We start from the raw sequence: 15636 nt of genomic DNA, 5'->3' as shown, positions 1-15636 counted from the left end.
AGACTCACTGAGGAGCAGGTCCAAGGGGCTGCTCATGCTGCCCCTCTGCAGGCAAAATTAAAGGCTCTGTCTTAACCCTGTCTGTGTTTTTTCTGAATTTTTCAATTTCCCCTTGAGAGTCCAAGACAGTTTGGAGCATAGAAAAACAAACAAAGACCCATTCCTAAAAGAGCCGTGTACAAGCCCAAAAGAGCGGCCTCAGATGATATCAGCCTCACCAGTACTCTGTTCTTGAACTTCCAGCTTCCAGGACTGTGAGGAAATATATTTTTAAGCCAAAGAGAAGGAACACTATTCCTTTATAATTTCTTGAAATGCTTTAGTCTGAAGAATATTATTAATTAAATGGGCTTTAAGACCCTGTTGTGGGTTCCAAAGTTAAACATTGACTCTTTTTGAATTCTATAACAATATGAATCTTTTTTGAGGCAATAGATGAAGTTGACTAAATATGGGAAATATCCCACTAAAGAAGGGGTAAGAGGGAAAAATATGTAAAAAGCATCTCACTATACATGTCTTTATACCCTTATGGGAATTTAGCATGGTTTCATGCAGTGGACACACCCCTACAAACACAGTGTGCAAATAAAACTTTAGCACATAAATTGTACACACCCATGTACTTGCACTGCTATCAGTCATTTTGCAAAACAGTTTCATAAAACCGTGTCATCATCCCTTTAATTTAGCTGACTTTTAAGTGTGGTTTACTATAAATATTTCAAAGCAGGAAGTTGTTGTCATATAAAGATTGAAATATTTTTGTTTAAAGAGAAAGACTCTGCCTTTTTATTTGTATATATACTAAATTTTACCCACTTCTATGACACATATTTTATAGTATTAAAGGAAGACTTTAAAATCTAATGTTTGAGCTTCGATGTAGTTATCACATTCCTCAGAACTTTTTTATTCTCATAATGGAGTCACTTACTCTTCCTGCTCCTCACGGACCCTCAGTCACCACTGCTGCCAAGCCTAGCCCATGGGGTTCAGGGGAACTCCAGTAATCTGGTCCAGGAGACCAAAATACCAGGCGATGAACGAGTCAGCTGTGCTTCACTCCAATTTCCAGATGATGGCAGCAGAGTTCCATGAAATGCTCACTGACCTGGTGTCTAAAGCCTAGTCTTGAGTGTGAATTTGAATCTGAAGAGTTAGTTCAAGCCAAAATGTTCCAATGAGGACATTATTATAGAAGCTGACTGCTTGGCCTTATATACTTAAAAGTCATGATAATAGCTGGAAATTCTCCCAGAGAATTAACTTTCAAAAAAGGACTTAGAAATTTACCAATGGGCGTCAAAATAGATACTTGACTGACTTTGGATTAGTACCAATTCCAGGTTGAACATTTCACAGTCAGGTGAAGGGCATCCCTGGCCTGCTCCCTTCAGATAAGTATCACTTGATTGAGCCAATGAAGTTTTCTCAGTTCCACCGATTTCTTCCTCCTACTATACCGAACGAGAATTCAGAAAACTTGAATTCCGACCACGGCTCTACTACTCATTAGCTGTGATTTAAGGAAAAGATGTTACCTTTTGGGGTCTTGGTATCATTTCCAAACCTGGAAGTTCTCACCACCTCTATGGCCCTTTTTCATTCTGATAGTCCAGCGATTTTCAATTGGTGTGCAGCAAGAATTTTTAAAACATGAAATACCTGACTATTTAGTTAGGGGCACTGACCTCTTTTCCCTGATTTTCAAACTTAAAAAAAAATGACAACAGCCAATACAACAATAGCCACCCAGTGTGAATGAATTAAAATTATACCTATTTTTGTCAGATGAGCAAAACATATTTTTTGATGTGCTTTGGAATTTTAGTAATTAGTTTATGTGTACCATGAGATGGAAAAGGTTGAAAATGGCTGTGATAGTCTAGGATTCATAATCCCTCTACCTCTGATTACTTTCACTTTTCTAAACTAGAACCACACCAGAGGTTCTCCACTGAAGGTCATTGTCTACAGTTTTAGGGAGGCAGCAGGGTGCAGTGGTTAGAACAGGGATTTAGCACCAGTCACTTAGCTGAGTGGCTTAGGGCACATTATTTAAAGTCTCCCTAGGTTTCACATTTCTGTAAAATGTTGATAATATCATATATCTCAGAGGATTAAATGGGAATATTAGTATATAAAGCATACATTTTGAGTATATTAATATAAAAATCATTAAGACCAGTGCTTGGAAAATGATAAGTACTACATATATGTTAATTATCACATTACATATGGGAACATAAAAAGAATTATTATTTTTTCTAATCAATGAAATAAAAATTGGCGGAGGAGTTCTGGTAGAGTATACTGATTCTACCCCATCCGTTAGCATGAAGACTAATAGGGCTGGCCTTCAGAGCAAGAGGAATAGTTGTTAGGTAACTTATTGGGCAGGAACTTTCCGGGTGCTAACTTCAGAGTTCACTGCCTGCTCTTTCACCACTGACATCTCGAATGCGGAAGGAAGCTCCCCGAGAAGGGGTCCTCAACCAGGGCAAGGAAGAGAACACAGGAACCTTCACATATGATGGCGTGGAGGGAGTGGGCAATGGAAGAATGGCCCTCGGGAACGTTGTGGCCAAACACTCTGATCCCACCCCCTGAGAACTTTCAGAGGTCTCATTAGAATGCTAATTTTTGTCATAGAATCACACCTGAAAGGGAAATTATGGAAATGAAACTGGAGACAGGGTGTGAAAAGAGTTAGAAATAGTTTGAATAGGTGGGCCAGACTTGAATTAACTGGTTTGTCCCTGGGTCTCTTTTTTCATAACCATCCGAGACTCACTGGCCCCTCTGAGAGAGGGGCCGCCCCAGCCAGTGCTCCCTAGGGAGGAAAGCTCCAAACCCAGGAGGCAGAAGGAGGACCACCCTGATGACTCTGCCAGCTCCTCTCCCCGGGCTGGCTTACCCCAGCCCCTCTGAAGTCATCAGAGCTCTCCTCCTGTGCCAGTGGCCTTAGGTAGGAGAGAGCGTAGAGGTGTTTCTGCATGACTCTTCTCTAAAGCAGGGTCACCATCACACGCCCACCGAAGTCCAACAAAAAGGAAAGCAGTTTGGTAATAATTCCGCAAAGAACATACAGAAATATGTTGAATTCCTATACTCATGACAGTCGCGATGGTTCTCTCTAGTCCTGCAGTTGACTGTGGGGCTTCATATTCTTCGGTCCTTACTGTTCATCCCCACTGCAGCTGTGGCCCCCTTGCTTCTCATTCCAACGATTACAGCAGCTTTCTAGCTGGCTTCCCTGGATCTACAATGATTTTCCTGAAATCAGGTTCTTACCACAAATGGATGTATCAATAAAGAAATAAATAGATGATGAATGTTACCCTTATATTTGCAAGACGGAGGCAGTGGCCTGATCCGTCATCCTGCTGGTGCCGCAGTCCTTAAGAGCAGCGGTTCTGGTCAAGAATCTATGATATCACGCTCTAGGTGTGTGACAGTGATTGGTAAATGTAAAATTTTGTAAATGCCTGCAACAAATGAGCTATTTAGTAGATTGAAGAAGATTCAGAATTATCCAAATAATATAGGAATTATTTTCACTCATTTGAACTTATGCTAAGATTTCTTGAGGGAGACAGGAGTAGAATTATTGCTACCCACTTGGAAATCATATATGAGGCCTGTCTTAATATGTGATCTTATCATGCATGCCAGGAAGGGAAAATGTTTGCACATAGCTTTCAAGGAAATCACTACTTGAAGAAGAGAGAAAGATAATGATAATGTTGGCTGCATACAGGACTTTCACTTTTTCACAGTCATCCCCAGGTCTTAGATGCCATGCTTTATTGATGTCTAATGCTTTATTCAAAAACTTATTTTAGAATATCCATGGGGAAGACATAGTAAACTATGGAAAGACACCATCAGCCTAGTTAGAGTGTTAGGCAAAATTCATTCCATGTTTTTCTTGCCTAAAATATGAAAAAATGATTACGTGTACACTGTAAGCAACTGATAGATAAAAATGTAAATAAATAAAATTATTGAACTATTATTGAATTATTTAAAATTAAAATGAAATCAAAGAAACTTCAGTTACTTATCTACTGCCTTTGAGACCTTTGAGAGAGGTGATTTTATCTCCTTATTTTTATTTTTTGATTTTTTTTTCAAATGTGCAAAGCAGCATAAAAACTGGGACAAGGGCAATGACAGATTGTTGCTCATTCTTAACTGCCCTGTCTGCACTCTGGTGGAGGAACACTTTAGACTTTTTTCTTGAAGGTCATTAGGATTACAGAATTCAGAGTTGCAAGGGTCCAAAGGAGATCCTGTGTGCCAGTTCATCTTTCAGCTTCAGGCTGCCAGCACACAGCCAGACACTTGGCCAGTCCTCACACGGGCTATCCTTTTGACCCCCACACCCATGCACGTACTTCGATAATTATGGAAGCTTTCAAAATTATACACATCATCAATGTGTTTTCAGAAGAGATTTTATAAAGAATGACACAAGGTAAGATTCAAAGCCTTAGCAAGAATTTCACACCCTTTTTTTTAGAACCTGGCAACTGGTTTTGGCTGGAGAGTTGGGGCTTGAGAAAGCGGAGACTTCCCGAAAGCTCTATTGTTCCTAAGCCGGTTTGAGCATGTTGCTTTTTACATTCCATAGTTCAACTTCTGTCATGTGTCCTAAGCCACTGGCCTTTAAAGTCTGACAGTTGGTAACATACTAGTTCTCACTCAGACTTTTCTTTAGATATTCCCTTCCCGGGCCATTTCCCCAGGGCCAAAGGGAACCTCAAGATAAGGAAACATCAGTCAATCTGAAAGGCCCCACCAGGCCTCCATATGTAAGCAGAGGCTTCTGAGGCTTCCAGGTAGGGAGCAGTCTTATGCCAAAGCTGGCTCTCAGCACACCTGTGTGATGCAATTACTGATGATTTAAGCCGACAAATCACGTATCCAAAGGATGTCCCTCTTCTTCCAGAAGTGTGTTTTGACTCAATATTTTCCGTGGATTAGAATGGTTCAGAAAGGATTACGACAAAAGAAGAGGATGCCAAGATTTTTTTGTGTGTGGATTTTTCTGTCTGCCAGGATCCAAAACCTGGTGACATGTGGGGTTAAAGCCTTGTTCCGCATGAACTCCCCATTCTGAGTAGTCTCAGTACGGAAATGATTCTTAAATTGACACAGGAGGCAAAGGCCACGTCTCTGTTCTCTACTTGGGTGGGCGAGGGAAGAGGAGTAGCAATGATGGCTACTCTTTGACTTTGTCCCTCACCTTGGCAACTTCTTCTCAGACAATCTTCCCATCTCTGATCAGGTTCAGGCAAGGAGATAATGCAGTGTCCTTGAAGAGTGAAAGAGGAAGCATTTAACTTCCAAAGCATGCTTTAGAATATTATTTTTCATCATAATACCAAGTGCCAATTGACCAATAAAGTCCTCCTATCCAAGTGTGTTGAAAGGATTCCTAGGTCAAATGTGGGTTCTGAAGGAAGAACGTCATGATCGCGTACGAACGTGTGGGGACACAATCACGACCAAGAAGTAATGGCTCAAGTGTCAGCTCTTTGCATCCCAGTGCAGCTCCATGTTGCTTGTGTAATTATTAAATTTCAAATACTCTTCATTTTTCCTCACAATCACCCTGTGAAGTCCCAGTATTATCCTCACTTTTCTGATGAAAACATTATTTGCTTTTGCATTGTATCCAGAGTTTGAACTTTAGAAATGTTTGGAGAATTAATAATATAAGAAGCCGTGTAGGGAAAATAAAGTACTAGAAGGCAATATCCAAGTAGAATGAATTACAACCTGAGTGCTATCTGCAGAAGGGAAAAGGAGACTCATACAGAGTTTTTTTCTCTGAGTTGTGTAGTGGCTCTAGACCCTGCCTGTAGCAGGAAGGCTCCCTAGATGGAGTGCTCTTGGGTGAGATGGAGGGAGTGATGGATTAGAAAAACACAGCAGCAACTCAGTAGGTACTTATTGTGAGCATAACTATGTGGTATTGAAATCCTCACAATCATTTTCCACTCACTATCAATTCTATAGAAGGAAATTAAATAGTCTTTCATCATTTATCCTCTTACAAGTAGTCTGTAGCAAAGGATCCCCAGCCTCTACCCAGTTAAGGACGTAGAAATGTCTTAGCCAATAGGAATGATTCAAAATCCCTTATGGATAGATATTATGCCAGCTCTCTTAAGCTCACTATGCTATTGCAGAGACAACAATGGTGGTGAAGACAAGTAGTGTGGAGGAATCCCATGGAATAGCAGTGAGGGATTTTTCTCCAGTGGAACAGCCAAGTACAACTACCAACATCAGCTGTGCCACCAGGTAAGAGCCTCAGAGAACCCTGGTCCCCTATGGTTTTCTAAGAGTCACAGGGCAATAAAAATTTCTCTTGAATCAGAATATTTGCTTTATCAGCTCCTATACTGGGCAATGGAACTGTTTCTCACCAATATGATTTCACCCCTACTTCTCCTAATATCATGAAGCTAAGCAAATATACCTCTCCCAACACCCTTGAAGTAATCTATGCTTACCATAACCAAAGGTTATGTATCCAGTCTCTTTCAGATCACCTTTCAGGCACTCTAGAAATGTGAGTTGAGATGAAATTTCAATTATTCCCAAATGGCTTTTTATTATTAATATATTCCCCATTTTCAACAAATCAGTGATGAGATTGATTTTTTTTTTGGAATCTGCAAAGTAGGGTCAGGAACCCTCACCCCTTTCCATATAGTTCTTTGATACATCAAAACTTTGATGAACTAGAATGCAGGGTTGTGAGGGGAGGGTGATATGATCTGTCTAGTAATTATAAAGAGAGGGTTGATCTAAAAGTTCTGTTGCTCTAAACTTCATTAGAAATGTAATATGTTGGGAACATTGCAGTGTAGTAGCTATCCTATACCAAGAAAATCTTTAATGGCTGAGAAATGTGATTGTGTCCTGTTAAATACAATATTATCAGCACAGCATAGTCATTGTGCTCTGGCTTTACATAAAGTAAGTGCAAATGCTGGCTGTAAACTTCGTGATTTGGAGCAAGTTCCTTAACTTCCAGGTGTCTCAGCTTTGGTATCTTAAGTGAGTATAATCATAATGAATTCTTTATATGTCTTTTTTGTGGTGAGATTAGGTATTAAAAGCACTTAATTCCTGGCTGAGAGTAAGTGCTCATTAAATATTCCTTATAATTGCAATTATCAATTAGTATGTCTAAGACGGTGTACAAAATTGGACTGAATGTGTAATAAGTGAAGGACCTTCCCAAAATGTGGATTTTGCAATAAATCATTGATCTTGTTTCTGCTGTAATTCAACTCTTTCTTTTAATACCAAGCACTGATGCTTTTGTTTAAGGATTCTGGACTGAGGGGTCACTTTAACGGAGGTTGTACTGTACCTCTTCTACAGGGGAGGCAGGTGTAAATGCCTGAGCCAGCAAAGGTGCCACCACTTCATGTATGTGCTGAGAAGAATGTAAAAAGTCCTAGGAATTTTAGTTCCTACCCTTCCTTGCCTTTCATCCCAGGATTTTATGGAACTGAGATAACATGTAAGAAAGGGTTAAGAACTGCTCAGAAGAAAGGTGCTATGAATTTTGTGAATTTATATTTTGCCTCACTCTTAATGGCAACAGAATAGCTACAGGATGGTATTGGGATTTGCAGATAAATTTTTTTCTTTTAAAATGGTCGGTAAGAGGTATTTATTGAATATGTGCTAGATAGGCATTGTGCTTGATGTCTTTGTAGACATAGAAATCATGTTTCAACTCTTAGGCAATCTAGTTAGGTGAACCAGGTGAATTCATGTCAAATCAATCAGCAGCGAAATAAGGCAGCATTCCTCTGAATGCTGCACTGATTCTTGCAGCAGGTCAAAGGAGGAAGAGGTCAAGGAGGGCGGGATAGATTGTCCCCAAAAGTTTTCTCTGGGAGGTGGGATTTGGGAAGGTGGAAGAGAGTGGGAATCTCGATTCCCTGAAGGATATGACATATGGAGCAAGGCATGGGACACACGTGGTCACTTCCCATAGCAGCTAGCCTGACAAGAAGCGAGAATTCATGGTAGAGCGATGCCAGAAATAACATCTCGAATTTCTTAGGAATGCATTCTTTGCTGTTGAGATTATGCATGTGTTCTATATACATACGTTCACATATGTACATATATATATATGTACATTACATCTACATTAATGCAGTTGTTACAAAAGTTGTTCAAATTGGAAAATAGTTTGAATAATATAAAGACGAGACGTGATAACATGTGAAGTGCTGCAGCCGTGTTTATACGTCCATTTATTCTTTGTCATGTCTTCTCTGTGGTGATAGAGGATGGGCAATTCATGGATAATCAAAGCCGCAGAAGATCCTCAAATGGAATTTTAGCTATTCAGTTTCACTGACTGTTCCCACTATTCTTGAACACAGCCCAAAACCCCCAGAATAATTTAACTTATTGGAATTTTTCTCATTGTATTTAATTCCCCCATCGGCTATGGTAAATAAGGAAATGGTCTAAAGCAGGCATCTAAAAAGAGAACTGACCCACAAACCCAGTCCATCCACAGACTGAGCCCATTGGCCTTATAGCTGGCCAGATGACCCCTGAATATGCTTTAACAGCCTCTAAATAAGGTGAGAGAGGGATAGTTACCACCCAGATCATCTCTAAAGTCTATGCTTAATTCACTTATACCTTTAAAAGCCAGATATGTTCACGTGAATGAGAGGGTAATAAAACACTAATCAAGGTCATACGGCTGATTAGGCAGAGGTATACCCTTCAACAGGTAAGTGCTATTTGTGGGTGAACTTCTGTGATACTTCAGCCATGGAGTTGGTTAGCTCAGTGGATTTAAGTACATCAGTGACAAAGCTGGTTCCCACGTTGTACTATAGAATAGGGTGGCTTTTTTGTTTTGTTTTGTTTTGTTTTTGTTGTTGTTGTTGTTTTCATTCTTTAAAGGGCAAAGGTGACTTCAGCCAGCAAACAGGCACACATAAGTCCTGGGTAACAACAGTGAGTGATGGAATAGACTCGATGGCTTGGTAGAGACAAATAGGCATTATTGGGGAAAAATGTCCAATGCATGATATGTGCTATTTGTGGTCCATTTTTGATGCGTTAACAGTATTACACTCGCATACCAAAATCAGCATAGTACTATTTATAGTTTTGCTGACAATGGGCTTGATGCTTTTAAAGATGTAATCTTCAGGCCACCAGTGGGTTTTCTGGTCAGTTCAGAAATTGCAGTTTTCTATTTTTAGCACTTGAAGAAATACAGATAGCTCTAACTTATACAAAAGTTGTAGTCCGATATTTCATTGTATCCCTGGTGTCTCTCATTTCCCATAGAATAAGCAATGTTATAAATAGCTATTAGGTTCTTAGAATAGCAAACGAAAGTCTATTTAATAGATGGTAGTTGAATATGTATTTGTTGAATAAATAAACACTATACACACTAGTTCTATTCACCTGAGTCCTATGTTCTGAAATCGAGGGGTCATGTAACATAAGAGATGAGGATTTCCTTTTCCTTTTCAGGTGATAAAATTAGGCCTATGAAAAATTTGAAAATAAAAACACATCTCAAGCATTCCTGCACTCTTTGTCTTTGCTCCCAATTTCTTTCGTCCGATCACCCTGCTTTGGTCAAGCTGAGGGGGTTTCTGACCCGTAGCACAATAACCACATCAAGTCATTCACTATTTTTAAAAGTGGGTGTTTATAAACACAAGTAGATATCCATAGACGTCTAACCAGTAAAACAAGCCAAGGAGAGGCAGACTTTTTCAAACAGTGTGTGAAAGGTCTGGGCCGGGAAAGGAGACCATTTCTGTCAGGAGGTTTGTCGTCTTTGGACACGTCGGCCCTTCCCCAGCACTTCTCCCTCCAGGTCTGCTCAGCTCAACTCTGAGAGGCTGTATTGACATCTGAACATACTTGCCCACATAACTTCCCTTCCCACTGTGTCTTTGTGAAACTCATAGCCAAGGTCATAATTATAATACCAACCGTTTTATACTCTCCACATTCTTTCAGAGATACCAGAGACCGTGAGTGTAATTTTCCTCTCTTTCCCAATGCCCAGCTCCGCCTCAGCCCTTCAAACGTCAAGTGGCCCACAGACACCAGCCATGACTATTGTCAGTAAAGCAGGTGCCAGCCCTCAATTACCATTATTTTCTTTGGCCTTTAAGCTTCTGTTTTCTCATCTGCAAAATGGAAATAATACTAGGACCTAAACAACTGAAATGTTGTAAGGACTGAATGAGATAAAACAGATGAAGCTTTTATGTAGAGCCTAATGCACGATAAAAACTGAGCAAGTAGAAAACGGTTCATGTTGTTGTCATTCTGTCCCCACATACCCCTCTGCAGCATTTCCCTGGCTCTTCTTAGATTTCCATGCTTTGCAGCCATTTTTTTCCCACATTCAGAGGAGAGGGTTTGATGTTTAAGGCCTTTCACAGTTTCACTGTCTACTGCCCACTACTTACGAACTGTCCGTTCAATGGAGCACATCAGGGAGGTTTTCGGAGAAGGTCTGTAAAGCAGTGCGTCCCACGGCTCTTCACTGTGCCTCATCCAAGTCTGCCTAGGCCTTGCCCTTTCCCCTCCAGAACACTCATTTTCATGGTAATTCCACCTCCTTTTTTGACTATTTCCCAGTATCTGCTTGTCCAACCAATCTCATGGAAGTCTGCAGTTTCTGAGAAAATCAGAGTCCATTCAGAAGGACTGCTGGGATATTCTCTTATGGGCCAGAAGCCTGTTAGTACAAGAGGTATACTGACCCTGAAGGCACGGAGAAATCCATCCGCCTGGGAGAAATGGTTTGTTTCTCTCTGGCACATCCACTTCCAGCCCTGTGTAACTGATGCCCAGGCAGGACTCCTGATACATCTGTCCCTGTGACCTCTCACTTTCAGGTACTACGCCCCCCTCCGTGCCACACACATGTGGGCACACACACACACACTGTTCTCTTAGGAAATGAAACAGGACCCTGTTTCCACCTTCACTCTCACGTCTTATTGAACTCTGGGCTGCACGTCTTATTGAACTCTGGGCTGCAGATGATCCCAGCAAGAGAAACATCATCTTTTAGCCTCAGTGGTGTCTGAGCTCCTGCTGGGGACCAGCTTCCAGGGTCTTTCTGGGGACAGAATATTGGATATAAAGTATCATGCCTGCGTCTCCTATATGCACGTGCATCCTGTCTGAGCTGTCTCCAGAAACTGATCCCATGAGATCTGAGCAGGTATCTTTTCTTTCCGTTCTTCCATAATAAGTTTTTAAAATGACTTTTCCTCTCAATAAGCATACACTTTTTTATTTGAGTAAGATATAGTCCATAACTAAGATATCAAAAGCATACCATTGGTATGAAGCTTAATAAGCATTTGATCAAGTTGCAATACAAAGGCTAAAGAAAACAATAATACAATATGTATTTATATATATTTACAGGTATAGATATGGGGGTAGGGATAGAGATAGACATACAGAAATGATGTTTTTTAAGCACAATGAGCCTGAGTTCCAAAGACAGATGAAAGAGTTAGAGTGGCTTATTCTTATGGAAGGATAAGAATTGCAAAGGAATGAGTAGGTACTTTCCTTTAGACCCTCTAAATACCTCTTACCTCGTTCTTGTCTTGTACCTACCTAGGCAGAAATTGGATTTCTGAGGAGCAATGTGACACAGCCTCAGCAAAATACCATATATATGTATATATATGAATCATTTATCAAGTATGTATTGAATAAATGATTTTTAGATTAAAAACAATATTTTATTATTACTTGAAAATAGAAGGCAATAAAAAGCTTCAGGCATCAGAAAAGTGTCAGAGTAATAGCATAGAAAATTCAACATATCCCCCCCTTGCTTTTGTCATCCTCACCCTGGCTGTTTGACTAGCTTAGGAGGCTGTCTGCAATAAAGGAGAGACAAAGGCCTTTCTGAAGCCTCTTTGTGATTCTGCAGACAGGTATTAGGAAATATGAAGTCAAATTCTCCTAGGACCTGTGGTTTCAGAAATTTCCATTGATTTCACTGGGTGGTAGGATGAGGAAGCAGCTCTCATAACAGGGGGATAAAAATTACAGTGTGACAGCTGATCATTTACTGTGTCCATTTATTTGCATTAAATAATTAGCTCTTGCATGTTTCTTCTTATTTATAATCTCCTAAAAGACCAGGCTGAGACCTTGTCTGTTTAGGGTCATATATAAAAGACCGACTCAACAAGACAAGGTGAAGATTATGGGAAGCTTAGTCACTCTTTTTAAGTAAAACTCTGTTCAAGGACAAGGACATGACTTACATAGTTTCTACAAAAAAAAGTGAAGTCGGCACTTGCCATAGACTCTTTATTCTTATTTTTTGCCCTCTGTTTGACAACCCACTGTCAGCCTTCTCAGGGACTTGCAATTCCTACCTACTTACTGCCTCCATCGACATCTATCTGAACCATCACTTGCAAAAAAACAGAAGTTTCAAACATTAACCCATCCAAGGGTAGCTTGTCTTTTATCAGGGATCAGGACTTCAGCTAAGGAGCAAAGCCCAAACTGGAGGATTGCAGGCAACAGCCAGAAGGGGAAGTAGGATTTTAGGTGACATCCAGTAATGGCCCCCTGGGTGCATCCAATACCGTACTCCAGAGCCTGTTGCGTACTATAGCACGTTTGCTTTTGGGTTGCAGCAAGAGTGATCAAGGAGAAGGCCACCCAGCCCTATGACTCCAGTGGGGGCTCCAGTGGGGGCTGTCAAGGGTCAGACCTCAGCTCTTTCATTTCCATGCTATGTGATCATGAGCAAGTCTCTGATTATTCTGTGGCTCAGGTTTCTCATCTATAAAACAAGGGGCACCAATGCCATGAGTTCAGTGAGAAGATTAAGGATGAGACTTGGCCGAGTTCCTACCAGAGAGTAAGCTCTCAATAAATGCCAGCCATTTTCACAATGTAGGAGACAGGATTGTCCACAAAGTGATTGAACCCATGATCTGGAAACTCACCTCAAAGCAGCTTTCTGCTGAAATTTTATGAGCATTCTGCATTTGTGGTATTAAGCCGACAGTATGTGTAGGAGAGACAACTTACAGATAAATATAATTTTAGTTTAAATATGAGGCCAGGCTGCAGCAGAACTCACTTTTAGTAACGTGAGAGGTAGACCCAGTCCCAGTCTCTCCATGAAGCAATGTGCCCTTTTGCTGGCAGGAATGATTTCTTTCTGCTAGCCCTTTCTCTAAGGATATGAAAATGTAGGAATTTCCAGCCCGTGGTAGAGCCAAGCTTGGCTCCCAAAGACCATGCTGGCTTTGATAGTGAAAGTCTAAACCAGAACCAAAATCATCCTCAACTCAACATCACATATCAGGGATGTTTACTCAATGTATTAATGGTTTTCATGCAATTGTCTATAACTTTTCATTCAAACTTGTCAAGAACAAGTTTGTTTTTGAGCCTGTAACTGTCCCCAAATAACTGGGAAAATCTTTCTTGCCAGGAGAGGATTAAGAAAAGGCACCTTTAACCAACTCCTCTCCTTCCTACTCCAGAACCCACTTCCCTCTCCCTCCCTCCCTCTGTCGAAGTTCTTCAGCCAGTTGACGAAGGCAGACTTGAGGGAGGCCGAACTCCAGGGTTGCTGGGCAGCTTTACACCTTAGCAGCCTGTCTGCAGCACATACACAGCTATCAGGACAATAAAACATTGCTCATTGCTTCTACCCCACAACCAATTAGGTCAGTTGTAAATATTGGAATTGCTTGGTAAACATGCTGGAAGATTGTGCTGACTTGTTAATATAAGTGAAAATGCAATTAGATTTATAACACTTTTTTTCCAAACCGTAATTTACAACAACAACGGAAGAAAAAATTTCTCTTGCAACCTGCTGAAATATCATTATTAAAATGCACATGAAAAGTCAATTATGCCAGAGGGAGGCATTTAAGAGAAGTGAGTTTCCATACCCTGGGATTATACCGTGGGGATTCTATATTTCTTATTTATTTATGTATTTACTTATTTACTTATTTATTTTCCCAGAGATCTTTGCTGCTGCCAAATGAAAAGCAACAGATATTTTACGTATTTCACTCTGAAATATGGCTGCAGATAGCGCCGAAAAGTACACTAAATAACTGGCCCCCTGGAAACCTGCCCCGCTCTCCCCAAAGCCCAGGGACACGTCTAGTCATCGACATTTGTTTTTATTTACAGGGCTGTCTCTCTTTAAGCAATAGTCATATTCCTTAAACCATGTGGAAATTAAATATTTTCTTCTAAACACTATTCTGTTTTACACTCTCATCAAGGAGGTTATTGTGTATAATTCTATGGAGAACCCTTATGTAATGACAAGAAATAACCCCCTTTTTTTTTAATGTGCTGTTTCCTCTATGCCCAGGGTCAGACGAGGAGTACAGCTGTGCCCCCAAGCAGGAGCGCACAGGTGCCGCCACTTGCCCCGCCCAGGGCCGCAGACCCGAGTCGGCCTAATGGGCTGGCCTTCTCTGCCACAGTGGCCCCAGTGCCAGGCAAGGCTCCTCCCCTCTTCCGGAGGCTGGGATTCGAATCCTGAATCCAGTTTTAACCCAGACAGGTCGCTGCCCCTTTGCTTTCTGGTTTCCTCATAATGAAATGCAGGTATTATTATATCTCAGCTGCATTTAAGGCAGCAGTGGGGAAAAGCTAGTTTTAAAAAAGCCTCATAAAGCAATTTATAAGCATGAGAGAAGCCACCATTTTCAGTGTCACACTTCTCCCAAGATGTTCAGTTTAGATAATGAAAGAAATTTTTAATACACATTTTTAAAAAAATCACTAGCATGTATATTATGGATAAATGACTCTTTAGGGGACAATTCTGGTGTTGCTGTGTAAGAATTAATAAAGGGAATCACATGTATCTGTGAATATATATACATATATGTATGTGATTTACTTTACACACCCTTTACATACACACATTACAGATTTGCATGTTTACAGGAAGATCTACAAGAGCCCGAGATGGAAAGTGGCAAACTTACAGACTCAGATTCAAAGTAGCATCTTAATCTATGGGCATGGCTTAGTAATTGAGAATAATGCAAAAGGTCTTCCAGCCTAAAAATGTTCATAGATTTTACTTATTTGCTGATGTTATCATGATGATTAGTACCTTTATATACCCATTTTATTACAAAAGCGCATTAATATTTCTAGTTCTTACAATAATATTGCATGAAAAAAAATTGTCATACCAATCAGTTAGATTTGCTTCAGCTGAAATATTCTGTTGGCTTTTACCATCAGCCAAGCCTGGTGCCTAAGTTTTGACTGTTAAATAAATCTGAATGTTGCTGGACCTTTCTAAAGATGCCTGGTTCCGGCTTTTGCACACAGCATAGTATTCAGCCTTCAGGACTGTGGGTGATATGTTTTCTTTTTTTCTCCCTTGAATTCTGTTTTATTCCTTTGAGGAAACCTTTTGTGGATCAGCCTTGGGAACCAGTTTTGAGAGATTTAGAGATGGCTGGGGGTGTGGGGGGAGGGGAAGACAAAAGGGAGGGGTCTGTAGGGCCATGCCAGGTGTGTGCTTGGCCTACCAGCTCAGCCTTC

At 40.6% G+C, this 15636-nt stretch overlaps 1 protein-coding gene across 1 annotated transcript in view; it reads left to right on the top strand.

Moving 5' to 3' along the window:
* The window catches only part of KCNU1 (potassium calcium-activated channel subfamily U member 1), a 124341-nt gene that overhangs the window by 48410 nt on the left and 60295 nt on the right, over positions 1 to 15636 (top strand). The window contains exon 19 of the mRNA XM_045821802.1: positions 6204 to 6318. Coding sequence (XP_045677758.1) covers positions 6204 to 6318 — 115 coding nt within the window. The remainder of the gene's footprint in view (positions 1 to 6203; positions 6319 to 15636) is intronic.

The sequence above is a fragment of the Phyllostomus hastatus genome, unplaced genomic scaffold, assembly GCF_019186645.2.
Source record: "Phyllostomus hastatus isolate PE091 unplaced genomic scaffold, TTU_PhHast_1.1 phas_scaffold_46, whole genome shotgun sequence".
Classification (NCBI taxonomy): domain Eukaryota; kingdom Metazoa; phylum Chordata; class Mammalia; order Chiroptera; family Phyllostomidae; genus Phyllostomus; species Phyllostomus hastatus.
Note: the sequence above shows the minus strand (reverse complement) of the source record. Positions and strands in the feature narration are given on the sequence as shown.